The sequence below is a fragment of the Arachis stenosperma genome, chromosome 3 (genome assembly GCF_014773155.1).
Source record: "Arachis stenosperma cultivar V10309 chromosome 3, arast.V10309.gnm1.PFL2, whole genome shotgun sequence".
Classification (NCBI taxonomy): domain Eukaryota; kingdom Viridiplantae; phylum Streptophyta; class Magnoliopsida; order Fabales; family Fabaceae; genus Arachis; species Arachis stenosperma.
In genome coordinates this window covers 33461377-33486002 of record NC_080379.1, presented here as the reverse complement: position 1 = coordinate 33486002, position 24626 = coordinate 33461377, and the positions used below count along the sequence as shown (strand labels likewise).

The 24626-nt window shown below is 34.2% G+C and overlaps 4 protein-coding genes across 7 annotated transcripts; 1 reads left to right on the top strand and 3 right to left on the bottom strand.

Moving 5' to 3' along the window:
• LOC130966618 (uncharacterized) lies at positions 1 to 4406 on the bottom strand. 2 transcript variants are annotated; one of them, XM_057891435.1, is made up of 5 exons: positions 3997 to 4406; positions 1857 to 2459; positions 1395 to 1550; positions 934 to 1296; positions 1 to 560 (listed from the first exon to the last, which is right to left on the bottom strand). In XM_057891435.1, the coding sequence occupies exons 2-4, from the start codon at positions 2400 to 2402 to the stop codon at positions 949 to 951; spliced, it is 1050 nt and encodes a 349-aa protein (XP_057747418.1). In that variant the 5' UTR covers positions 2403 to 2459; positions 3997 to 4406; the 3' UTR covers positions 1 to 560; positions 934 to 948. The 2 variants fall into 2 exon arrangements, with proteins under 2 accessions (XP_057747418.1, XP_057747417.1); XM_057891434.1 differs by having other exon boundaries at positions 2 to 560; positions 1857 to 2505.
• A 474-nt stretch (positions 4407 to 4880) lies between these two features.
• On the top strand, positions 4881 to 10132 carry LOC130970215 (peroxisomal 2,4-dienoyl-CoA reductase [(3E)-enoyl-CoA-producing]). The gene is made up of 5 exons (XM_057896224.1): positions 4881 to 5226; positions 5477 to 5636; positions 7329 to 7498; positions 7578 to 7800; positions 9856 to 10132. Exons 1-5 carry the CDS (start codon positions 5041 to 5043, stop codon positions 10008 to 10010), a joined length of 894 nt encoding a protein of 297 aa, XP_057752207.1. The 5' UTR covers positions 4881 to 5040; the 3' UTR covers positions 10011 to 10132.
• Positions 10133 to 13343: 3211 nt separating this feature from the next.
• LOC130965776 (uncharacterized) lies at positions 13344 to 18477 on the bottom strand. Of its 3 annotated transcripts, none has more exons than XM_057890538.1 (7): positions 18276 to 18477; positions 17977 to 18089; positions 16897 to 17441; positions 16309 to 16361; positions 16009 to 16046; positions 14558 to 15173; positions 13344 to 14108 (listed from the first exon to the last, which is right to left on the bottom strand). In XM_057890538.1, exons 3-7 carry the CDS (start codon positions 17333 to 17335, stop codon positions 13926 to 13928), a joined length of 1329 nt encoding a protein of 442 aa, XP_057746521.1. In that variant the 5' UTR covers positions 17336 to 17441; positions 17977 to 18089; positions 18276 to 18477; the 3' UTR covers positions 13344 to 13925. The 3 variants fall into 3 exon arrangements, with proteins under 3 accessions (XP_057746521.1, XP_057746520.1, XP_057746522.1); XM_057890537.1 differs by having other exon boundaries at positions 18008 to 18089; XM_057890539.1 differs by lacking the exon at positions 17977 to 18089 and having other exon boundaries at positions 18276 to 18471.
• A 1017-nt stretch (positions 18478 to 19494) lies between these two features.
• On the bottom strand, positions 19495 to 20588 carry LOC130965851 (zinc finger BED domain-containing protein RICESLEEPER 2-like). Its single transcript, XM_057890612.1, has 3 exons — positions 20025 to 20588; positions 19659 to 19899; positions 19495 to 19547 (listed from the first exon to the last, which is right to left on the bottom strand). The coding sequence occupies exons 1-3, from the start codon at positions 20586 to 20588 to the stop codon at positions 19495 to 19497; spliced, it is 858 nt and encodes a 285-aa protein (XP_057746595.1).
• Positions 20589 to 24626: the final 4038 nt, after the last annotated feature.

The following is a 24626-nucleotide window of genomic DNA, read 5'->3' as shown; positions in this document are numbered from 1 at the left end:
GTAATTTACATCAGTGAAGTGCATTCGTTTTTTTCACATTGGATGCTAACAAAACCTCTGTATATTATCCTACGTTCTTCTGTTCCTTGCAAAGTTAACAATACTTCGTGCATGGATCTCGGGAGAATAAAGCTATAAAAAAAAGCCATCTACATGAAATTTCCACTGTGTTCCGAGCAATGTCTAAGCGTTACTTCTGAAGATGGTTTTTAAATGGAATAGCACATGCCATGGTTCACAGTTACTCAGGTTTTCAGTTTACAACAATAGGGTAATGCAGATGCAACCTTAAACTACTAACTCAATACATAACCTAAGTTGACTACCTTAGACAATATGTAACATTAAAAAACTATAACCAATACTGTTTAAAGTGATGCCCCAATTGACATTGGTAATGAACCATCTCCTACATCTTGGATCAGAACCATCACTGCACCACTCTACACTGATAACAGAATATTAAATAAAAATGAAGAGTTTCATATATAATTTACCGTCCTAATAAATTACAAGGTCCTAATGTATAAACTTGAGCTTGAAGGCAATCAGACTCAGACCTGCAATCACAGAAGGAAAAATATATTTCAACTCTATTATTTGTTTTTTGGAGTTTCTTTAGCAGAAAACAAAAAAGTAACAAGACAGATATAAAAAGCAAGCTACAGTTTGATCTCATTAGTTTCACTAAATTCAGTCGTAATTGCCAATATTATCCCCATTGGTTTAACGCTAACGTAGTTTAAATCATTTTTATCTTATTATTATGCAACAATTCAAGAGAAGGAAGTGTTGCAGGACTCAACAAATTAACTCATCATTCATTCGTGTACTAAAGTTTTCCACCTGAACTCAACTATGGACTAGATGAAACCATACAGTTTATGCTTTACACCCAGATGCTTAGTTGAGCACAGAATGATAAGACAATACCTGAAGAATAACAAATCAAATGCTTTTCTCTGCAAGACCATTCAATTTGGTAGAGTTTGCTTCTCGCCAGATTGCTTTCACTTCATCTGTTCGGAACCGTTGGGTGAACGTAGAGTCCTCTAGTGGTGTCGACGCACCATAAGCAAATTCAAGGAGACCAGTATAAGCTATCATTGCACCATTGTCGATGCAATATCTGTCATCGGTGGCAAACAGCCTCCCACCCCGTTCAGAGCACATTGTTCTCATCATCTCCTGCAAACGCTCGTTGCAGCCCACACCACCAACTATAAGGACATCTTTCGAGTCACAATGAGCCATAGCCCGCTCTGTTATCTCCACAAGCATAGCAAACAGAGTCTCCTGCAATGTTAACGTTCTTAAAAATCCAAACTCGCAAATTCATAATTTTATAAAGATAACAGCTTATAGAAGAGAAAGGGAGCAGCAAACAAATATACCTGCAGAGAGTAGCACAAGTCTGCAGGTGTGCACTCGTTATTCTTCAGCTTTTCAACTGCAGTCGCTTCGATGTAACTAAGTATTCCACTAAAAGATACATCCATCCCTTTGACAACATAAGGAATGTCTATAAATTTCTCTCCTTTCTTAGCAAGCTGAAAGGCAAGAAAACCATATAAAGCAAGTTGAACAGATTGAACCATGAGAATACTAAACCCTAAACCTTAAATTCTAAACCATGAGATCACAATCCAGTTAAGCACAATTATAATACTACATTTGTACTCCTCTATGCATATTATATACTTATCTGGATCAAAGATTGCTACATTAAAGTTCTTAAATGTGTGACTAATTGATTCATAAAATTTCCATGTTTACATAAGCCTTTAAGTAAAAATTGCTACTTTCAACTAACAAAATGATTAAGGAAAATTGCCAACAATGAATTCATAAAAAACCTGCTCAATGTTGTAACCAGGATTGGGATCATTGGAAAGCATCAAAACCCTAGCGAAGCGATCCAAGCAGTTACCAACAGCAATATCAATGGTCTCACCAAAGATTCTGTAACGACCCTCACTGTATGCAATGACCTGAGTGTTACCGCCACTAACATAAAGCACAACAGGGTCAACGGCACCGGTGACAACCCTACCCATCTCAATATGAGCGACACAGTGGTTGACAGCAACAATGGGCTTCTTCCAAAGCTGAGAGAGGACGCGAACGACAACAGCAGAGACCTGAAGGGGAGCACCCATTCCAGGGCCCTTGGTGTAGCAGATGCAGTTGATGTCATCGGGAGTGACGTTGGCGGTTTCCAAAGCGGATCTGACAAGTGGAAGAACGTGGTGAAGGTGGTGCTGAGCGGTTTCTCTTGGGAGAAAGCCTTGACCAGGAGGGGTTATGTATGTGTGGCGTGGGTTGGAGAGGATGGTGCCGTCAAGTGTGACAACACCGACTCCGATTTTGTTGGCTGAACCCTCGAATCCCAACGCTATCATTCTCTTCTTTTCACCAAGGTTCTGAGAACCGGACCGGTCATCAAACCACTTTAGTCACTGGTTTAAGAGTTTATTAGTTCAACCGGTTCAACCAGTAGTTCAACTGAAAAAAATCATTTTAGAATAGAATAATAAATAAATTATAAATATGCAAGTATTAAGTTGAGGGTACAGGGTAGTATGAAGTTTTTCCAATGGAGTGGTGAATTACTCTTTTAGGATTTTCCTTTTTTTATATTAAATGCAAAATTGCCAGATGAAAGCATGATACCAAGCAAGTACAATTCCTCATCAGTACACAAAATATTAAAAGAAATATCTGACAAGAATAGGAAGAATATCAAATGAATTATCATAAATCCAACTGAAAAATAAACATAGTACTCAGGATAAATAAATTTGATAACATTATTAATAACAAAGTTGGTAGTGGACTAGTGCTAGAAAGGCTTCACCAAATGAAGGTGCATACAGGCTTTAAGAGACAATAGACTTGGGTTTGTACAGTAGCATTTTGGATGAGTTGCTTTAAAGACCATTTGGTAAAACTAAGCTTTGAATAGGTACAATACAAGCTTCACCAAATGCTCATAACACACAGACAGTTTCTCAAGATACATAAATAAGTACTCATCCTCTGAAAATAATCATCTGAATCGGTATAAGGCAGGAAAAAATGACCATAAGTCTCTTTACCCAAGTCAAAATAAACAACCATATCTGAACTCAACAATCAGCATTCAGCATCAAACATTACAAAACATTAACCAATAATCATACTAAACCTGCAACTAGCAATTACAAAACAGCAACAAACATTAGTACATTATAAAACATTCCAAAACAGTGATGACACTAAACCTGCATAGTAAATAATCTCAAAGACAATGATCACCAATATCCAGCAAATAAACAAAAATACAAACAACAATTTAGCAAATAAACAAGAATAAGACCTAAATAGAAAATCCAACAAATTAAGTCGCAGCAACCTAACAATTTGGCAAATTAAGACAACAGCAGCCCAACAATTTAGCAAATTATCAACTTAACAAGTTCAAGAACAGAAAATCACAACAAAAACAAAAAAAAATTAAAAGTAACAGAAGAACAACGGAACAACAACACAAGAACAATTAGCAAATTAACAAGTTCACAATAACAGTTAAAATTTACCAGAAGAACGCTAATGCAAGTGGAATAATCATGCTAATATGGTTTCTGCACAGATGCTATTTGTGCAGCTAAAATTTCCTAATTACTATGATCTAATTATTCTAATTTCACATGGAATCAACTTACTAAGTTTCTAAAAGCTAGAAATTATAAAACCAACCAGAAATATGGTTAAAGCATTTCATCAAACATGGTGAGTGCGGTAAAATTAAAATGAAATAAGAGAATTCAAAGCTTAATTTCAATGTGATAGAGAAGAGAACATAACTATTGTAAGTTTGTAACTTTATTTCAGTCTATGAAAAAATCCAAACGACTACCAAATCAAATAATTACTTATTGTAATAGAAATCAGAAGTTGCAGAGAGTATTGGTGTTGTGTGAGTGTATTGTCTGGTGGCGGGTTTAGGGAACTCACGGCGGCGACAAAAGAGAGCAGTTCGACGGTTGGGTGGAGCGCGCGGGTTGGTCGCAGAGTTTGAAGCAGAGCAACGTGGCTTCCAGACGAACGCGAACTCGAACGGTGAACGCCGAGCGAACGTGAACGGTGAAGAACGCGAACGAAGACGCGAACGTGAACGGCAAACAAACGGCGACGGAAGCGTGGCTGAGCAGACAAAGATGACGGACGCCGAGCTCGAGGAAGCAGCCGCTATCGGTGACCACGAACAGGGGTTGAAGACTTGGAGCACGAGGGAAGCTAGATGACCGATGGCGAACTTTGAGTGCGACGGACGGCGGCAGTATGCCACTCCTTGCGGCGGTGGTGTAGGCTTACAGTGACAGGGTTTTGTGGTTGGGTTTGTGTGATTTCTCTGAATGAAAGAAAGAAAGGGAGAAAGGGAGAAAGAAACGAAGGAAGAAAGAAAGGGTTTTGTGGTTGGGTTTGTGGTTGGTTCATTTCCGGTTCAACGGTTTTTCACCAGTTTTCTGATTACCGGTTTTCTCCTCTATAAATCATTAAATCATTAGTCAATAGTCACGATTTCTTTGATCAAATTTTTATCTCTTTAAAATTGATAGATCCCAATTTTTGGTCAACTTTATTAAATTTTTGTCCTCTTTAAAATCATTATTCATAATTTCTTTTAATTTTAAATATCTCTTGTATCAACGTATTTTATTAAAATAATAATATTAAGGTAAATCCAGCTTAATAGTCCAATAAAAAAAAAAACTTGAAAATGTCGTTTGATGGTCAAGTTGTAGCCATAAAATATGATTTTAAAAAAATGGGAATCTGGATTAATTTAACTTTGTTTTTGGCTTGGAATTTCCGGATTATATAGCACATAGTTGTTAACACCATACATAAATGAGTTCCACACTTTCCACTTCGTTACTGTCCGCCGTGCGATTTCGCTGTCGTAAATTTTATTGCCCGAGAGACAGAGAGAACCGCACACAAGCACGAGATAGTATTTGACTTTTTGGTGGAGAGAAAGAGAAAGAGAGAGACACGATGGAATCGCCGTTCAAGGAAAACATACTGAAAGGGAAGGTAGCTCTTATCACAGGAGGAGCTTCCGGAATCGGCTTCGAGATTTCCACCCAATTCGGCAAACATGGTGCCTCCGTCGCCCTCATGGGTCGCCGCAAACAAGTCCTCGATTCTGCTGTTTCCGTTCTCCAATCACTTGGCATCCCCGTAACTACTCTTCCTTTTTTACTTCCTCCAACCTTTCAAATGATTTGTGGTTAAATCAATGTATCTGGACATAAATTGCGCTTAGATACGTTCATATTCCGTTGTACTAATAAGTGTGAGGCTGCAATCGGTTAGAAAAGGAGGGAGGATTATTCATTCCTCGTCTAATTTCAGTGCTTTCTTTTTTTTAGTGGAGCAGTAAGAGAGAAAGAAAAGAGTGGAATTTTGTTGAAATTTGTGTTTGTTTTAGGCTGTTGGCTTTGCGGGAGATGTGAGGAAGCAGGAGGATGCGGCAAGAGTAGTGGAATCCACTTACAAGCATTTCGGAAAGATTGACATTCTTGTAAATGCAGCAGCTGGAAACTTTCTTGTTGCGGCAGAGGATCTCTCTCCGAATGGATTTCGAACTGGTACTGTATTTTCTACATGATTCTCTTTTTCTTTTTGAATTTTTGTTTAAGATAAGGGAGAGGGAAAGTTTTATCTTCAAAGTTGTATGATTTATTACAGGACAAAGTATGTGTTTTTCCACTACCTGTTTAATTTCATTCAAATTTTTTTCCGATTTGTATCAAAGCTACCTTGACGTTTTTTATTTTGTCCCTATCGTTCTAGACGAAGTTAATGTCCAGTGGTAATTTTGACACGAAATGAAAACGTTAGTGACAAACTTTAATGCAACTAAATTTATTACACTTCACTGGAGGGGGCCGGATTGTTTGAAGACTAAATTGCCAGGATGTTTTTCATTGAAGATGGATGATGAGGAGGGGAAAATTAAAAAAATTAATTTCTATGTTCTATAAGTGTCAAAGAGTTCTAGTGACATCTGATTGGGGTTATCTTCAGCACCAACTATCTCAAAAAGAATGCTCTTTTGCCTATTTGATTGAACTTCATTGAATGTTAATGGAAAACTTTTTACCCCAGTGGTGATGCATAGTAATTAAACACAAAGAAAAGTTTGAGAGAGGTAGGGCCTGTGAAGATGTAATGTGGTATTTTAATCTATCTACATATGTACCAAAGAAACAAAACAGGAAATGCTGAGAAGGCCTAACCTATCTTAAAATGTTTTCTAAACGGGAAGAAGTCCCCTTGAAGATTACACCATTCAGTTTTAGCCGAGAACAACAAAGTTGGAAAATTTTAGTATTGCCCTATGGTTTCCCTTGTTTTTGAGTCCCAAATTCTTTGAAATTAGTAAGCAGAAACTGATGTAGGTCTGTGGGGCAAATCCGGGTATCTGCAAAAGTATCAAAAGGCTTATTCCAAAAGAAAATGGTGGAAAACAATGATAAAAGGGATGAGAAATTGATTTCAAACTGGAATCAAACATGTTTGGAGATAAATTAGAGGCTTATGCTTTTGTAGCATGTCACTTGTGTCAATCCTGTTAAGGATGTCTGCCTAGTCAAATTTGATCTTTTTTGGGAAGCTGTGGATTTCCACATAAGTTTTTCTCTACTATGGAATGTGTGATTTACAAGAGATCCCCCGAAAGATTCAAGAGATCAAACTCTTTTACTATTAAGGGAATAAATATGGAAAGAGGCTCTTACTAACTTCCATATCATTCAAGTTTCTTTAAAAATGAAAATTAAAATAGAAATTAGGAAATAGAGTAAATTTAGCACATTGGAGCATTATGTAAAGAATAAAGATACAAAGCTTAGAAGGGACTTAGAAAGAGGAGTTTTTCTAACCCTCCCAAACTTTGATCCAGGACCAATCACCTTAGCAACAAGAGGATGAAATAAAAGAAGTAACTAGTATTATGCAGTCAGTGCAATCTGTGTACAGTAAGCTAGAACATAACTCTGTTGTGGACTCTTTCTTTCTTCATGAGTTCTCTTAAACTGAAGATACCTCATACCTCAACATAATTTACAATCTGTGTTTAAGTTAAATTGAATTAGCAATAACATGATTTGCATATCGAAAACCTCATTTCCTACTGAAGACACCACCCAACAAAGTGGCTGTGATAGAATTATGTTGAGAGTTAAGGTTTCTTTGGAACACCTTCTAGTTACAGCATCTTTCTAATTATTATTTGCATCACAAAGAAAGTGGTGATCAGTTCTCTTTATTCTTTGCAGTATTGGATATTGATTCTGTTGGAACATTCACAATGTGTCATGAAGCACTAAAATATCTCAAGAAAGGGGGGCAAGGAAGGACCACTTCTGGTGGGGGAACAATATTGAACATTAGTGCTACCTTGCATTATACAGCTTCTTGGTATCAAATTCATGTGTCTGCCGCTAAGGTTTGTACTTCATAACACATTGCCTAGATTTGAAAATCATCTTGTGTTCATCCAAATATAAATTTTACCAATTCAACAGGCTGCAGTTGACTCCATTACAAGAAACTTGGCATTAGAATGGGGCACAGACTATGACATTACGGTCAATGGAGTTGCACCTGGACCAATAGGTGACACTCCTGGCATGTTTAAACTGGACCCTGAAGAAATAAATAGCAAAGCCAGAGAATACATGCCTCTGTTTAAAGTTGGGGAGAAATGGGATATTGCAATGGCTGCTATCTACCTAGTATCAGATGCAGGTTTGTAACTTTATCTATTCACTTGATGTGAAAATTTATTGCTTGAATTTTGTTTACATGATTTATAGATTGATGAAATGTTTCTTACATTATAAATGAACATCAAGAGTATTGTTTTGTATTTGTTTTTAATGTACTTTTGCTGAATTTAAGGTGCCATTGGATTTCATTGCTTGAGTTCATGAGTTGAATTACCATCATTTACAAAATCCATGCTTAGATTATATAATAAAATCTGATATGCACGGGGATCCCATGATCACGAGCTTTGATAGCAATTCATATAGGCTTTGTATCCATGGAGAAGAATTAGACTAGGAGAACATAATACAGAAATGAACTCTCCGGAATTAACTTGATGGAATAAAATTGCCAGAATGAATTTAGCAAGTAAACAGTAAAATACAAATGGCACTCTGAGGTGCCAGATCTCTCCCAAGTTCCAATTCCACTTATGTGATATCTCCCACGTTATCCCTCCCTTTGCTTTATAGTTTCCTTTACCATCCACCATTCCATTGTTGAGCAATGAGCTTGCTATCAACAAACAGAAAGAAACCATGGCAGTAATATCTTGAGGTGCTTTTTGTATTGTTGAGGAAAGTGCATTATTATAGTTGCTAGACAAGAAATTTTAAAAAATCCTCAAGTTTAGGTAGAATTTCAAAATCCTCAATTTTATGTTAAAAATGCTTGATCCGGTTAACTAAGCATTTTGAAATTCCCTTTCAGTTTTGCGACTGAAAAATAATATCATTAGAATCATTCCAAACCTAATGGGAGAGTGATTTGTCTTGTTACATAGTCTCGAGTGGTAGTTCTTTTGCTAGATAATACATTCATGTAGCCCATGTTACTAGATTTTGGTGATTTTTAATGATTTTTCCCCCTTGTCTGATTATATCTGTCTCTATGCGCTACTTTTGTTGCTGTGCTGATCTCCCCCCTAGTCTCTCCTTTCTCTATTTGGGTGTAATTGCAACTTTCTATTGTTCTTTCCTTCTTCTTGCTTTTGTCTTGCTGTTGAATTGAAGTCTGTTATGAGTTATGTTCTTTCCTTTCTGTGTTTATTGCAATCTTCACTGCACATCAAAAGGACCCTTGTGTTCTTTGATATGACCTTTCTGCAGTGGAATCATGCATCATTTCTTTTAAATAGTTAAATTTGCATTAAACATTTGTGGCATATGCTAGAGAGAATTATTGGAATTTTATTTTATTGTATTTTATTTTCTCGCTCTCAGAAAAACCATGCAATATTGATTACTATTGATCTTCTGAAGATTTTTAATTTCTAATGTATGAAGCATATATGGCTCAGCAGATTTAGACGCACATTATTTTCACATAATAAAATTTGCTAAAATCTTTATTTGCAAGGTTGATTATAAATGTTCCTTCCCACATGCTTGTTAGTTCTGTGCTATTGTTAAAACCGCTTGTGAAGACTCTCTTGAATAATTGAAATGAGGGCATGGTTAGTTTGTTACTCTGGCATAAGACCTACTTTGTCCCTGAGATTGAAGTGTTGCACTGATTTAGTCCCTGATCCTCCAAATTCAAAAAAATGCACCAATGTAGTCCCTTGTGTGTTTTCCGTCTCCGGAACTCAACGCTATTAGTGACGTGACTCAAGCCTTGCCATGCTGAATGTATTAAAACGACGTCGTATGCGCTTTGGCGCTAAAGAAGGCACTAAACAACATCGTTTTAGAGTTCGAACAAAACTAAAATATTACATCCCTCCCTTTTGAACAATACAAATTGTTCAAACCCTTAAACGACGATGTTTAGTGCATTTTTTAGCGCTAAAGCGCATACGACATCGTTTTAATATATCCAGCGTGGAAAGGCTTGAACCACGTCACTAACGGTGTTGAGCAAAATATACAAGAGACTACATTGGTGCACTTTTTTTAATCTGGGGGACCAAATTGTTACAATTAGAAAGTCAGGAACTAAATTAGAACAACTTGCCAATCTCAAGAACCAAAGTGGGGCTTAACTCTATTTTTGTCTTCTGAAACTTAACACTAGTTGTGTGATTCTTTGAAGGAAAATATGTCAACGGCCACACTCTTGTAGCTGATGGAGGACTTTGGCTGAGCCGGCCTCGGCATCTGCCAAAAGAGGCGGTGAAGCAGGTCTCCCGAGCAGTGGAAAAGAGGTCCAGAAATGCACCAGTTGGTGTTCCAAAGAGCAAGCTATGATGTGTAATGTAATATTAAAGGGGGGGATATGATCTCTATTACATTTATATATAATATACCCCTGCAGTGTTATTTTTTTGAACAAATTAGTTTCTAAATAAAAAATCCCTTTTAAAGATTAATTTATCCAATCTGGAATCTATTTTCAAAAGCTAAATTACTCACTCTATTTCAAAATAAATATCTCACTTTAAATAATAAATCAATATATCTGGATATAGATTATTTTTGCATATACTTTACATTGATTTTTTTTATGTATCCAAAATATAACATAAAAGTGGCATTTATTTTGCAATGAAGAAAATAGTTAATTAAAATTACCAAATTGATCAAGTAATCAAATTTTTAAGTACGCATTAGAAAACTTAGACGGAATATTTAAATTTCTTTGGTTTTCAATTCATTACGTACATATTTATTCATTTTTCACTAGCCAAACCATCAAATAATAATATTTTTTTTAAATGATACCCATAGGTAAAATGTTGATTGATTCATTTAACTTAAGTTTTGGCTTCAGTATCTCCGGAATACATAATTAGAATTATAGAAATGTTTTCTGACCAAGTTAATTTTATAATTAAATCTAATCAAGTATTTTTAACAGTTTCTTTTTTAAAATCTTTACACATCATGTTCCATGTACTTTTATGTCTTCTCCTTTTTCTCTTTGCTTCGGTAGCATCGTCCTCTTTTTCTTATATGAGGAATGATAGGGATGTCAGAATTTATTATTTTTTATTATCACTTAGTTATTAATGTTTAAAAGTATAAAATAAAATATGTTGTTAGATTATTAGATTAAAAAAATTAAATTAAAGAAATTGAGTTAATTGTTAAATGATGGCCAAAAATAATAAATTCGGATGATCTCTTAATATTTCTCTTCTTATATTTTTACTTTTTAAAATTTTGTAAAAAAAATGAGAAACAGAAAAAAAAAGCACATAAAAAACAAAAACTACATGAATTATCCGATAAGCATATAAATTTTAGAAGAAGATACAGAAATATCAGGTTTCTATATTTATTCAAACATAATTTTGTGTATAGTTTATATATATATATATATATATATATATATATATATATATATATTTGAGTTTTTTTTTTAACGAAATTTCTATGTTTGTGTACTCATAAATTTTTTGTATTTTGAAGTTAAGAATGTTATACTTCACAAATTTATGTGATTTTTGTGAGTGAAATTCTTTTTCGCTTTTTTTATTTTATGGACAATTTCTTATAACAAATATTTAAAAAACATATTTTAAAAAAAAGAAAAAAAATTGCATGTGAAAACGTAGAATCCTGTGTTATTTTTTTTCACATTAGCAATAAACACATAAATTTGTTGACAATAAACATAGAAATTTAAGAAGAGCAGCACAGGAAGAAAACAGAATGTTAGGTCTTTGTATTTATCAAAACATAATTTGGTATTTAGTTTAGGTAGCAAAAATTCTTGTGTTTTCATTTTTTTTTTAAATTCTGTGCTTGTATACACAATTTTTTTCTATTTTGTGATGAAAAATCTGTGGTTTTTGTTTTGACTATATCACTATTCTAATTCAACTTAAATACTTTATTTTCCATTGCTAATATTTTTATGTTTTCATTTTTCTAAAACAAATTTAGGAACAATATTTCTTATAACAAAGATTTAAAAAATAAAAAATTATAAAAAATACAAAAATTTGTAGATAAAAACACAAAAATTGTTATTTCTATTCTATTTTTTCTCTTGGCAATAAACACATAAATTTTAGAATAAAACCACATGAATAAAACACATAAAAGTTTTAATTTTGATAGAATATATATCAGGTTGACTTTTTTTTTTTCTTAACGAAATTTCTGTATGTGATAAAAATGTGTTTATAATTAACAATTTATGTGCTTTTTATTTTGTCTTTATAGCTATTATACGTTCTTCACAAATTTATACTTTTTTGTTACTGAAAATTTCCAGGCTATTCATTTTATTTTCTTTTTTTTTTATTTTAGGGACACCATTTCTTATAACAAAAGGTTTCTTCTTGAAAAAAAAAAAAAGAAAAACCCACAACTTTGTAGATGACAAAAAACACACAATTTTTTAAGAAAAGCACAAATTCTACATTGTTTTATTTCATTTCTTCGATTTTTGTTCTGTTACTGTTTTTCTATAAAAGAACAGACACTCCGCTGAATTGTCGTGTCCTCGTGTTGGGCACATTTCAGACACGATACTCACCGACACTCATCTGATACGTGTGTCTGTTGTGTCCAACCGTGTCTTAATAAAAAAATAAAATATTTTCTTCGAACACACCTAAATACCATTACGTGTTAGCGTGTCCAGTCTTATTTTTAATATATATTTTTGAAATAAATTTAGATATAGTATATATTATTATTTATTAAAACAAAGATATTTTAAATATTTGATTTAATTAAAATAAGACATTAAAAATAATTAAAAAATTAATTTATCTTTTAACATCAATAAAATATCATTACAATTTATCTACAAAATATTTTATATTTTATATATATGCGTGTTTTCGTGTCTTGTAAGATTTTAAAATTCGCATATCGACATGTCCCGTATCTATGTCAGTGTCAGTGCATCATAGCTATTTTTCTGTCTTTCAACAAGAAGAATAAGAACAAGAAGCTAATGGTAGTATGCAAGTGAGAGATGACGAGACAAGTACCCAACATTGGTAGATCGGAGTACAACACTTGTAGTAACAAGAAGATACTTGTAGTAACAAGAAGATATTAGGGTGTTCGTGATGCGCAGACAATTTGCCCCGCAAAGAAATTGGAGCTCTTGCAAACAAGTTAGAAACGGCGTCTGAGGCAAAGCATATGGAGAATACTGAAGTGTTAGTGGACCAAAGAATACCTTAAGGTGACGGACGTCCTCAAGCAAGTTATTAAGTGACCGCCCACAGGAATTTAAAATAAGCTCGTCTCCACAAGAGAGGAAATGGACAACAGACGACACAAGAGGAGAGCACGCAAGGTTTCTAATCTCAGACAGTGAAGGTTAGCTCTAGCACCATCACCTACGGATACCTTTAGGATCAACCTACGAATTGGGTTAGTGAAAATGATAGTTAAGATAGATTCCTTAGAGGTTTTATAACCTCTAGGTATATCTAAAGTTTCGAGAGTGAAACTTTTTGTAAAGAAGGTAGAATATAACACCCTAATTCTCTATATAATTAATTCTCTAAAATTCTGTGATGAGAATTCGCAAACATCCAAAATTCGCAAACATCCAAGAATCACCTCACCACAATATAATAAGGCGAACTTAGATAAAATAAGTGAAAACAAAAAAAAGTACGGTGAAAAATAAAAGCATGTCACAAGCTGAAAACCGTACCAATAACAATGAATTTTGACCGTCGAGTCTAAATTCATCTATAAAAACTTTACTACTGGCTTTTCTTGAATGATCTAGCTTTAGTAAAGTATTCTAAATGTGTTTTGGAGCTGAGATACTCTCTGCTACCAATATCTCAGATATCAGTTGTTTAACCGACATGGTTTGAAACGGTGATTTCACGGTTTAGCCATTAAACCGTTTCTTCTTTCTCTTTCCTTAATAATTTGGCCAAACCACCAAGAAACTCTCTACAACCAAAATCATGAAGCTATTAGAAAGATTACCTAGAGGAAAACAAGGAACCAAAATAACTAGCCTAGTTAAAATCTAACCGAGCTTAAACTAAACCAAACCAACTCCATTCCCTTCCAACCGAACTGGTTTTCTTCACACCCTCTCTCCCCAAACCCAAAAAAAAAAAGAACACTACCAAATAGTGGTTAATCGACTATTTGTTTCAACACATGGAAACAGATTTATAAATAGATCTCCAAGTAAATAAGTAACAAGAATATGCAGTTGATTCCATATCATTGTAGTTCGGCTTTTCTGTCCCTAGCAGCTTTGATCTGATCCGCAAGTGATACTCCTTTCTGCAACTTTTCTCTCTTGATAAGCTCTATATCCAATTTATTGTAAGTTGGGAAAATTGAATTGAAAACATCTCCTTCTCTAGATACTTGACTGCTGATGATATTCTTATTTACAGGAATCTGAAGACAGCACAGAAAAAAAACAAAATCATGATTAGAGAAATAAAGCATACATAACAAAAATGGGTGTAATGTTATAATATTAGAATGAATATTAGAAACAAGGTCATGGTAAGCAGTTATGTTAATTTTAGATAGATATTTCTTAGTGGCACCACTCTTGAAAGGGGTTCTTTAACACAACAGTTAATTTCTGAGATAAATGTTCAGGTAGCGTTTAAGTTTCTAGTAATTAGTATCATAACAAAAATGAATTGTTCCCCCAATTAACACAACCACCAATTAGTTACTGATTTAACCATTAAATTTCCTATGTTTATCTCCTGATATTCGAAGTTTAGCTAAGATTTACATTCGGTTGCCACATCAATAGGTAGTTCTCTTATCCTTAATTGCTTTAACATTTGCACTTACAATAGCTAATATAAGGAAACACTATAAAGGTGTACCTTCGTTAATTTACAGGCAAGTTTGAACTCTTTAGTAACTTCAGAATCAATATTGTCTTGCTTTCCTTTTCTAGATTGCCGGATCTTCGTATCCCCCTTCGCTTTTGTCCTCTCCTGGTGTTCTTTCCTCTTTTCAGCAAGCATTGCCTTCCTTATTGCCTTTATCCGTGCAGCTTTCTCTGCTTTTACTCTTGCGAACTCTTTTGCCCTTGCTTTTTCTGATGCACATTGAAGCTTATAGAGGAGAACCATTTCTTGTTTTATCTTCTGATAGCTCCCCCATTCTAGTTCTTGTTCACCACTCCCTCCTTTCTTAGCTGCTGTGGCTATGCATTCCCTCCATGACTGAATGAAATTCCTTGCTGCAGCAATCGCCATCAACTTTTTCCCCTTTTTCTTTTCCTTGGCCTGAAGAAGTTGGAGGACCTCCAATTGTTGTTCTATCTTACTGTAGCTATCCCAATCTAGTTCTTCTTGATCACTTGCTCCCTTCCTAGCAGCATTTGCTATGCCTTGTTGCCATGAAAGCAAAAAATTCTCCCCCAACCGCCTTGACTTCAGACGCTCTTGCCAAACACGTCTCAGCGAATAACTTATTTTTGCCTTGATTTGATCACTGCAGGAAGGTTGACAAAGGTTGGAGAATGCATTGTCATTGACTACATTCATTTTCATATTGCCACAAAATTTAGTAGAAAACTATTACAAATGATTGCAAAAGTTCACTTTTCAGTTTTTCAGCATTCATGGTGCTTTGAGGCTGATAGAATGATAAAAAAATTTGTTCTAGAAAGTCTTCAGAGATACCCTTGTAGTATAGAACAACAAAAATAAACTTTCTGTGATCCATATCATAAGGATTCAACATAGCTTATGTTGGCTGTTAATGAAGTTATACCTGTAGTTATAGAAGTAACAAGATTCTAGGAAGACAGCAATTAGATTAAAAATGTACTCGAATTATAATATAAATTTAGAATAGTTGCATATTGTTACCTATATTTTACTAAACCTGACAAGTAGCAATAACTTAGAAATCTGGATGTCATATCCTAAGATAGACAAAGTCTAAAGGCTATCCTCCAGTATTTTTGTCCCTAAGGGGATAAGCCAAATAAAATACATTATGCAAATTTCACAACCTCACTGCATATGCCATTCCACCATAACTATTTTCACTAGGAACTTGAAAAAACAAAAGTAATCTGAAATCCTTAATCAGTCACTTTCTTCAGTCGATACTTCTCATACTTTTCTGTAATCTGTATTAAGAAAAGAGTAGTATTCCTCTTTCTATAAATATTGAAAAAATTTTGGAAACTCGAAAGTACAATACTAGGTCAGGCATACCTTTTTTCTACTCATCCTTATAAGCTAGAATTTTCAATGAAATAAAATTAAAAAGTTCTTTTTTGAGGTGAACGGATAAACAACATGAAAAATATGATTACCTATGAAAATGAGGATGTTCAGCCATCTTCTTCCGTATCTGAAAATTTGAAGAAGAAGAAGAGGCTTAGGATTACTATGTGAGTCAATATAAAGGAATGACCTATCAGCACAAAACTTTTGTGAGACAATAGCACTTGCATATTGAATATTTGTGATAAATAGTGGAAGGAGCTCAGAACAAAAGAGTATCACTGACATATAAAGCATTGCAATAAGTCAATAACAAAACATGTCATATTGTCAACACATATTAAAAGGATGAAAACCCCCAAAACTAAAGGGCTCATATTTGACTTCACCTTTGGATCCCTTAATGCCTCTAACGTTCTTATCCTGATTCGCTCACGGGTCTCTGCATTGTGTGTGGCGTCAGTTATACAAAATTAGCTAACTATAAGGTAGTGCTTGGATAGTGTCGAGACAGAGACAATAGAGACAGATTAAAAAAAAGTGCCTTTGTCTTTTGTTTGGTAGTATCATGGGATAGTGAAAGACAACACAAGAAATTTTAAGAGTATGTTTGGTTTCCGTTTTCACTTTCTATTTTCAGTGTTTTTTGTTTTCAGAATTTTGCAAAGGAAAAAGAGGAAACAACGAAAACAACAAAATCTTCGTTTCTATTTTCACCTCGTGTTTTTCTCTTTTTTGTTTCACAAAATTCTAAAAACAAAAAATACTGAAAATGAAAATACAAACCAAACACACCCTTAGTATGTTCCAATGCTCAGGCTCCAGTATCCCCACTTTTTGGAAGTATTGGGGCACACTATATTTTTCATTCCAAACAAGACACAGACAATTTGAGGTTTGTGTCCTTGTATTTCTGTCTCGTCTCGCAAACCAAAGACTGCCTAAGGTACATTAGTGTCCATTTAAATGCAAACTACCTGCAGTGTGTTTCCTTCCTTTGTTCCAAGGTACTTTTCCTTTGTTGGCTAGTCCTATTCTCATTCTTCTGATCCTCTCCTTAAGAATTTCTTTGTTCTGAGGTTCTACAAAGTCACTAAGGCCACCAGCCTCATTCCCGTTGTTCACATAACTCAATTCCAACGAATCAATATTAACTTTTGACTGATTGTATTCTTCAACGCCCACTGATTCTTCGTCATCAGCACTTATTATATGCAGCTCCTGAACTGGTAAAACTCTTTGAGATGAACAAACAAATGTTGATTTAGGGACTTCAGTCTTCACCACAGACACTTGAGGTTGTACTTTAAGTGTTACTCGGGGACAAATTGCACAAGCACAATCACCAACATTGCTCAGGAGCAGCAGCGAATTCGTGTTAGAAATATGAGTTAAGGGAGGAAGCATAATGGACATTCCTCTGACACCAGCATCAATTGAAAAATAAAAGATAAAATGAAATCTTCTTTCTTCTTAATAGCAGAGCACTTGCTGGTTCAATGCTTCACAAGTGTTAAGAGTCCTTGAGTGGCACCCAACAAAAGCAGCAGAAATTCAATTGAGATTTAGAAAGGTTATCATTAAACAAAAAGTAAATATCAACATTATAGTAGATAAGGAAGCATGAGCGGAGGCACGGAGACAGGGGAAGCAAGCAAGACTAGTCACATGCACATTAGCCTTTAAATTTGAATTTCAAACCCACCTAGTCCTGGCAAACTTCAAATACAAATTAATCTATACATAACGTGACAATGTAGATATCACATTCAACGACAGAAATATATTCTCTATTTCTTTGGGACAAGAAAAGTGGAGGTTGAGTTAGTTATAGTTTTTTCTTGTATAATTAAAATGAGTGCTCAAAGAACATGAGGAACACTAAAAGGAACCAGCAAACCCATTTTTCAACACCATCAAAAAGTTAATTTTCACCAACAGTATACACATAACATAATATAGCATTCAACCTTTTTAAAAAGGATAATAAAAAAGTCAACAGTTAAGATAAAACCAAAACAATAGCATACACCTTTATTCACTTTAACAGAAGATACCTAAATAATAAATTGACAACAATATCAATACATTACTAATTGCAACCGTGACAAGGCCCTCCTTTCCCTCCCATAGTTCTTGCATTCTTCCAACGATTTTACCGACAAATAGACTGCACAATTTGAGCATTTGACAACCATATCTTAGCAACACACCACACCACAAATATCATGAATCATGAAAATTGCGCAAGAAAATTCAGTAACTATTTTCATGAATCAGTTTAACATGAACCAAACACTGGAAATTAAGCACCTAACGAAAGAAAATCACAAAATAAAAAGCTAGAAAACCAAACCTTAATAGAACCAATAGCAAGAGAATGGTAGAACGACACAGAGAAATGAAGCAGAACGCGTGTAGAAGAAGAAAAGATCTGTGAGGAGGGTGACGGTTGGCCCGAAGACCCGCGGGAGAGAGATAAGGCGGGGGTGGCTGAAACCTGAATGCGAGAGTGAAGTAGGATTAGGTGGAGAGTATGTGCCTCTAATGGCTGTAACTACTAACTAGAGTCTAGAGTAGACAGTAAACACTCAAATTTATCGTCAAAAAATGTATTCTCTTGACTTCTCAAGAATTATTTTTTAAATATCTTTAAGAATTATGTTTGTCCCATAAATTGATCCTTCATCATTTTTAATCAAATTTTAATTATCTGTGTTAGATAAATAAATTCATATTGAATTTTATTATAAAATGGTTAAGTCTCAAAAATATATTTTAAGATAAATTAATTATTTTTCAAAATAATAAAAAGAATAATTCGTCTAACAAAAATAATTCTTAAAAATTTATAAAGAATAAAAATTTAGTGGGAATCAAAATATTTGATCTAAAATTATTTGAAAATTAATTTGGTATTTTATCCATAACTATATATATATATATATATATAGTTAGTCGAATATTGACCTATCTACTTGACTACTTTCACTTTGTTTCAAGAAAGGTAGAACTATTGTGCATTATTGTTTCATCTATTCTTAAACTTGTCCAGTGTAATATCTTTCTTCAAACAAGTAATTTTGATTTCTTTGTTAGCATCAAATGTCTTCTTCCATTTGCCTATTCCCACTTAGTTTAAGAGTTTTTTTTCGACAAATTTCCTCTTTTATTTTAGAGCTGCACATGAATCAGATAATATCCGCATATCTGCGGTAATTATTCGAACCGACCTGTTCGGTTCTACAATGATACCAACCGTTCAGTTTGTTGCTTTTTGAACAATCAAATCGAATCGAATCGAACCAACAACAGTTTGATTCGGTCGGTTTTTTCGATTTTTTTAAACTTAATAATCAGAATTTAAATTACTATAAAATGAAGTTTAAAACCGTCAATAAACTAGAATAATAAGAGTATATCACATATAAATTCAATACAAATTCAACTTAATTAAACACGAAACAAAGACAATTAAAAATGTCTAGCAAACAACAAAAACAAACACACTTTAAAACGTACTAAAAACCAAAACAGTCACTTTAAACCAAATAAAAACCAAACAGCCACCATGCTTAATCTAAATCCACACCAGACTCATCATCATCTTCCCCGGTTGGTGCAATTTCTACAAAAATAAAACAAAGAAATCAATATAGATTATAAACATAGACATAATATAGATTATAAATTATAAATATAAACTATGAAAGGAACTTCAAATTTATTTTTTGTATACCTAATTCAAGTTTTTCAAACTCCTCAATAAGCTCCTCAAAATCAATTGTTATTGGAGATGCACGAAGCCAATTTTGTGTGCAAATCAATGCCTCAACTGTCTTTAGAGTTAAAGAACTCCTATAGTTGTTAAGCACTCTTCCACCAGTGCTAAAAGTCGATTCTAAAGCAACAGTCGAGATCGGCATTGCTAAGACATCTCTAGCTATTTGGGATAAGATAGGATACTTGTTAAAATTTACCTTCCACCAATTTAATATGTCAAAAGTATTTTGATCACGAGACTTCTCTAAACCATCCATCAAATACAAATTCACCTCATTCTTGTTGATGATCTCATGAAAATGCACCTCCTTGAAAAAATCACCAGCCATGTCGCCATCAGTACTCCCACATCTGATGCACTATCCATTGTTGCTGAAGTAAAAGATTTATCCCCATTATTTGCATTTACATAGCATTCAAACATCTTGGAGAAGGTCTCTTTCACTTTTGCACCCAAAAAATCAGCATCATCCTTATCATATAGCTTTTCAATGCTAAAGTTCACAAACTTCAACCTGTATTTAGGATCAAGAACCACAACAGGAAAAATCATCATATTGATATTTTTTATGTTACCCCAATACTTGTCATACTTAAACTTCATCTTCTCAGCCATACTCCCAAGTAATGGATCTCGACTACCACAAGAAGCCTTGAACACTCGCAAGATCTTACAAAACTCATGAAAATATTGAGAAGAAGTCACAAGCAAACTACCAGACACACTCTTTGTAACATCATGAAAAATTTTCAAGAATTCCATAAAGTGTTTTGCATTGTCCCAATCAAGATTCCTCGGAATACCACCTTGCATTAGAGCATATTTTGTATCTCTCTCCCCTAACCTCTTGAACGCCTTTTGAAACTTCAAACCACTTTCAAGCATAGTGTATGTAGAGTTTCATCTAGTGGGAACATCGAGTTAAACAGTACACTTGTCTTGTATCCTATTCCTTAATGAAATTTTTGAACCTATTCATGTGACTAGGAGAAGCACACACATATCTAATAACATTTCTTATCTTGCTAATAGATTCATGCATCTCTTTCAATCTATCATTAACAACAAGATTAAGAATATGTGCACAACACCTAACATGCAAATTCCAATCCTCCATTCTAGTTCTTAGATAAGATATTACAGTATCATTAGAACTAGCATTATCAACAGTAATTGTGAACACTCTAGATATCTCCCACCCCAAAAGATATCTCTCAATTTTTCTACCAATTGTTTCTCCTTTTTGGTTTTTAATAAGACAAAAATTGATAATCTTCTTTTGTAATTTCCAATCATGATCAATGTAATGAGTAGTGAGATACTGCTCAGCTGCCTTTTGCAGGAGAGGGCTCGGCGACCAGAGTGCTGCTCCGCTTAGGGTTTGTTGCGATGGCTTATGATTGGACGAAGGCGTGGACTCAGAATTGCACGAGGGTGCGAACTGGACGATGCTTCTGGCTACACGACGGCGTTGCTCTTTGCTATGCCTGCGGGTCTGCGATGGAGATGAATGGATGACTTGTGATGGCTTTGATGGTGGATGACGCTCTCTGGCTCTCTCAGAGTCTCATTCTCTCAGGCATGGCTGCATGGAGGAGGAAGAATGGAAGTTGGAAGTGAGCTGTGGCCTGTGGGTGAGTGGGTGTCTGTGTGAGGACTGAGGCTGCGCGAGTGAAATGGAAAGAGAGTGAGGGTATTCAGATTTAGGGTTTTATACCTAGGTTAAACTAAGGGTAAACCAGTAAAAAGAACTACTATAGAACATCTTCTCCGGTTCGGTTTGGTTTCTACCAAGCCAACCGAAAACCGAATCAAACCGATCGGTTTAATTTGAAAAAAACAAAAAAAAACTATTTTTTCGATTTTTCATTCAGTTGTTGTAATTTTCGGTTCAGTTTTGTGGTATTTTTCGGTCCGGTTCGGTAACTTACACCCCTACGCAGAGCCATCGGATCGGATATAATCCGCACTACGGTAGGATCAAATTGCGAATTTGGTAGTGATATTCACGGATCCGATCTGCAGATCCACATATCCGCACGTCTCATATAAATAGCATAGGTTAAGAAAGTAAACCCTGATGTGATATTAATTTTAGTGTGTTGTTTTATAAATTTTATAATATCTTGTTTTAATTTTTTATGTTGTATTTTAACTTAAAATAATTAAACTTAGATCTTGTGTTATTGTTTTTCTTTTGTTATTCAAGAAGAACTTTTATTGATAATATTTTAGGGGTAAATAGGCTTAAACAGGTGAAAAACTAGATTTTCTAAAACCAAAAAGGGCAATAAATCATTTTTTTTGAATTATGCAGATATACTCGATATCCGATTCGATCCGATTCATAAGTATGCGGATCGGATCAAATCATATCCAACTTAAAAAAATGTGGATATCGTATCCAATCCGATCCGATATACAATGCTGATCGGATAGAATTATAGGTTATATCCGATCCGATTCAATCCGTATACAGTCCTATTTAATTCCCTTTTCGAGCCAATAATATCTACTCTTCTTTCATGTTCTTCATTTCAAATTTAAGACTTTTAAAAATGAATTAGCAATATCTTTAAGTCATTAACCAATTTTTTTTATTCGCGATTTATATGAGGTTGCAATTGAAGCCTTTTTTTTTGTATTAAAGTAGTAGTATTTAACTATTTATTTTTAACATTCTCATTCTCTTTTTATTTTTGGCTTGAATTTGATTGCAATTGAAAGCTTTTTTTTTTTTTCATTTTTCCCTTATTATTTGTTATGCTAATATACGCCATAAAAATATAAAAAATGATATCCTAGACATTTTGTATTAAATCAATAGCTTTCTATTTTATACCAAGAGTGTACGTAGGTCGGATAAAGTCGAATTTGTCTTGATCCGAATTTGACCCTAAATAATAAACGGGTCTACTTTGAGATCTTTATTCATCCTTAGACCCGATAAAATCTTACTACTTTCATGTCACACTAAAATCAGATTTATACCGATAAAACTTAGGTCTTCATAAACTTTATGTCAAAAAATTATAATACACTTATTTATAAAAAAAAATACTTGTTACGAAAAAGTTGAGATACATATTTGAACTTCAATTTGTCCACAAATTTTAATTTTATGCTTCTTTAATCTATTTTCTAATAAAATAAGTGTGATTAAAAACAAAACAATAAGCTTGTAATTAATACAATATAATATTAAAATAATTTAAAACATATATATATATATTTTTTAGTCCTCTTAAAATGCACATGAGTCGAATGAAATCGGATTCGGCTTGACTTATACCTAATCTTAAATAATGACCAAATCTATTTTTGAAATTATTATTTGACCCTAAATTCGATAAAATTACACCAAATTAGTTTTCAAAATGTTTGGATCCGGACCAAATCACCGGACCGAACCAGATCATGTACACCCTACTCTGTATGGCAGTTTTGTGGCACAAAAAAAGATGCTTTTGTAATATGATTCTTGGCTCATAAACTAGACTGAAATTTTATCTCAACTCTCAAGTTCACTCCCCCTACTCTTAAGGATTGAATATTGCATCCATGTCTAAGTTGTTGTATAATATAGTATTGTTTTGTTGCTATAATATTTGAGTGAAAATGAACCATTGTTAGGTTTACGCATAGCTCCACCTGAAAGCACTTATAATTGGATAAATATTTTGGAAGGGGTGTATTATGGTGAAATATTCTCCAAAAGCGCAAATTGTTGGTATGCTACTCATATGCAGTGCTCCTTTTTGTATGAAATTGGTCTTATCTTTTAGTAACCATTTGTTGCATCATGGACAAGTTTGCTCCCATCATCAATATCATCAATTAATGCTGCATGTCAATCATATTATATAACTGCAAGAGCTCAAGTTGCAGATTTTTCATTATTTTGTTTTATCATGTTGCTAAAACATAACGTTAGTATTGAGCACTCGAGGTTTCATTTATAATATTGGATGATCCATTAGTTATAACTCAGTCCAAATTTATTTATTGATCTGTTAGCTATAGTTTGACTCAAATTTATCTATTAATCTGTTAGCTATAACTCGACCCAAAATTTATCTATAAATCAGAATTTGAATAAAAAATAAAACTTGCTTATTGAGTAACACAAATTATCGGATATAACAGAATTATTCGAAAAAATGTTCACAAGTAGTTACCCAGATATCAGGGTTGCAAAATAAATGTGATATAACGTAACAACTTTATAAAAAGGAGAAATCCTAAGGAAAGAAGGTACATCATTCACACTGAATTGCAATATACTTATCTCACTCTCTTTCTGACTTGGGCGTTAGAGTGTCTTTGTAGGTGCCCACCGCCGCCGTTCTTGGGAAGCTGACGTATACCTCATCCTGTCTAGGTGGAAGTGAATTCAACTTTGGATCGGACGAGCTATACCTCTCCCGAGGCTTACTACGCAAGAACATTTGGCGCTCACTGTGGGGTTGAAGTTTTAAACTAACCCCACCATTATCTCTTCTACCATATTTTCACCTCTTTTTTTGCAGGTCACAACCTATGGCAGAAGAGTAAAGTAACCCTCCTCTTCCCTCCACTCAAGCCAAGCTTCTAGCTATCAATGAGTTGTTGCGAAAGAAGTCCAACGCATGGCCGAGTTTTCGAACCAGAAACAAAATGGCTAACATGACGAGGAGGAACAGAAAAATCCTTCTGATGACGACGATGATGACAACCATACTGCTAAAATCAAAGCCGCGGTGATATTCACCACAAAGCCATTAGTAAAAAGAACCAATCCCTTCTCAAAGGAAATTATGAGCTTTCAAATGTGCAGAAACTTCACTCTGCCAATGACACTGAAACCTTGTGAGGGAATCGGTGATCCCAATATCCACGTCATTAAATTTTACTCAATGATGTTCATGAACAGTGCATCTGACC

Coding starts and splice junctions, on each gene's coding strand:
- LOC130966618 (XM_057891435.1), bottom strand. CDS start 2,402: ATGATAGCGTTGGGATTCGAGGGTTCAGCCAACAAAATCGGAGTCGGT. Junction 1,551..1,856: donor CTGGTTACAACATTGAGCAG/GTTTTTTATGAA, acceptor CTTGCCTTTCAG/CTTGCTAAGAAAGGAGAGAA. Junction 1,297..1,394: donor ACTTGTGCTACTCTCTGCAG/GTATATTTGTTT, acceptor TTAACATTGCAG/GAGACTCTGTTTGCTATGCT.
- LOC130970215 (XM_057896224.1), top strand. CDS start 5,041: ATGGAATCGCCGTTCAAGGAAAACATACTGAAAGGGAAGGTAGCTCTT. Junction 5,227..5,476: donor TCCAATCACTTGGCATCCCC/GTAACTACTCTT, acceptor TGTTTGTTTTAG/GCTGTTGGCTTTGCGGGAGA. Junction 5,637..7,328: donor TCCGAATGGATTTCGAACTG/GTACTGTATTTT, acceptor TATTCTTTGCAG/TATTGGATATTGATTCTGTT.
- LOC130965776 (XM_057890538.1), bottom strand. CDS start 17,335: ATGTCCATTATGCTTCCTCCCTTAACTCATATTTCTAACACGAATTCG. Junction 16,362..16,896: donor AGGAAGGAAACACACTGCAG/GTAGTTTGCATT, acceptor CACACAATGCAG/AGACCCGTGAGCGAATCAGG. Junction 14,109..14,557: donor TTGCCTGTAAATTAACGAAG/GTACACCTTTAT, acceptor TGCTGTCTTCAG/ATTCCTGTAAATAAGAATAT.
- LOC130965851 (XM_057890612.1), bottom strand. CDS start 20,588: ATGCTTGAAAGTGGTTTGAAGTTTCAAAAGGCGTTCAAGAGGTTAGGG. Junction 19,900..20,024: donor TACTGATGGCGACATGGCTG/GTGATTTTTTCA, acceptor AATTGGTGGAAG/GTAAATTTTAACAAGTATCC. Junction 19,548..19,658: donor GTTTGAAAAACTTGAATTAG/GTATACAAAAAA, acceptor TTATTTTTGTAG/AAATTGCACCAACCGGGGAA.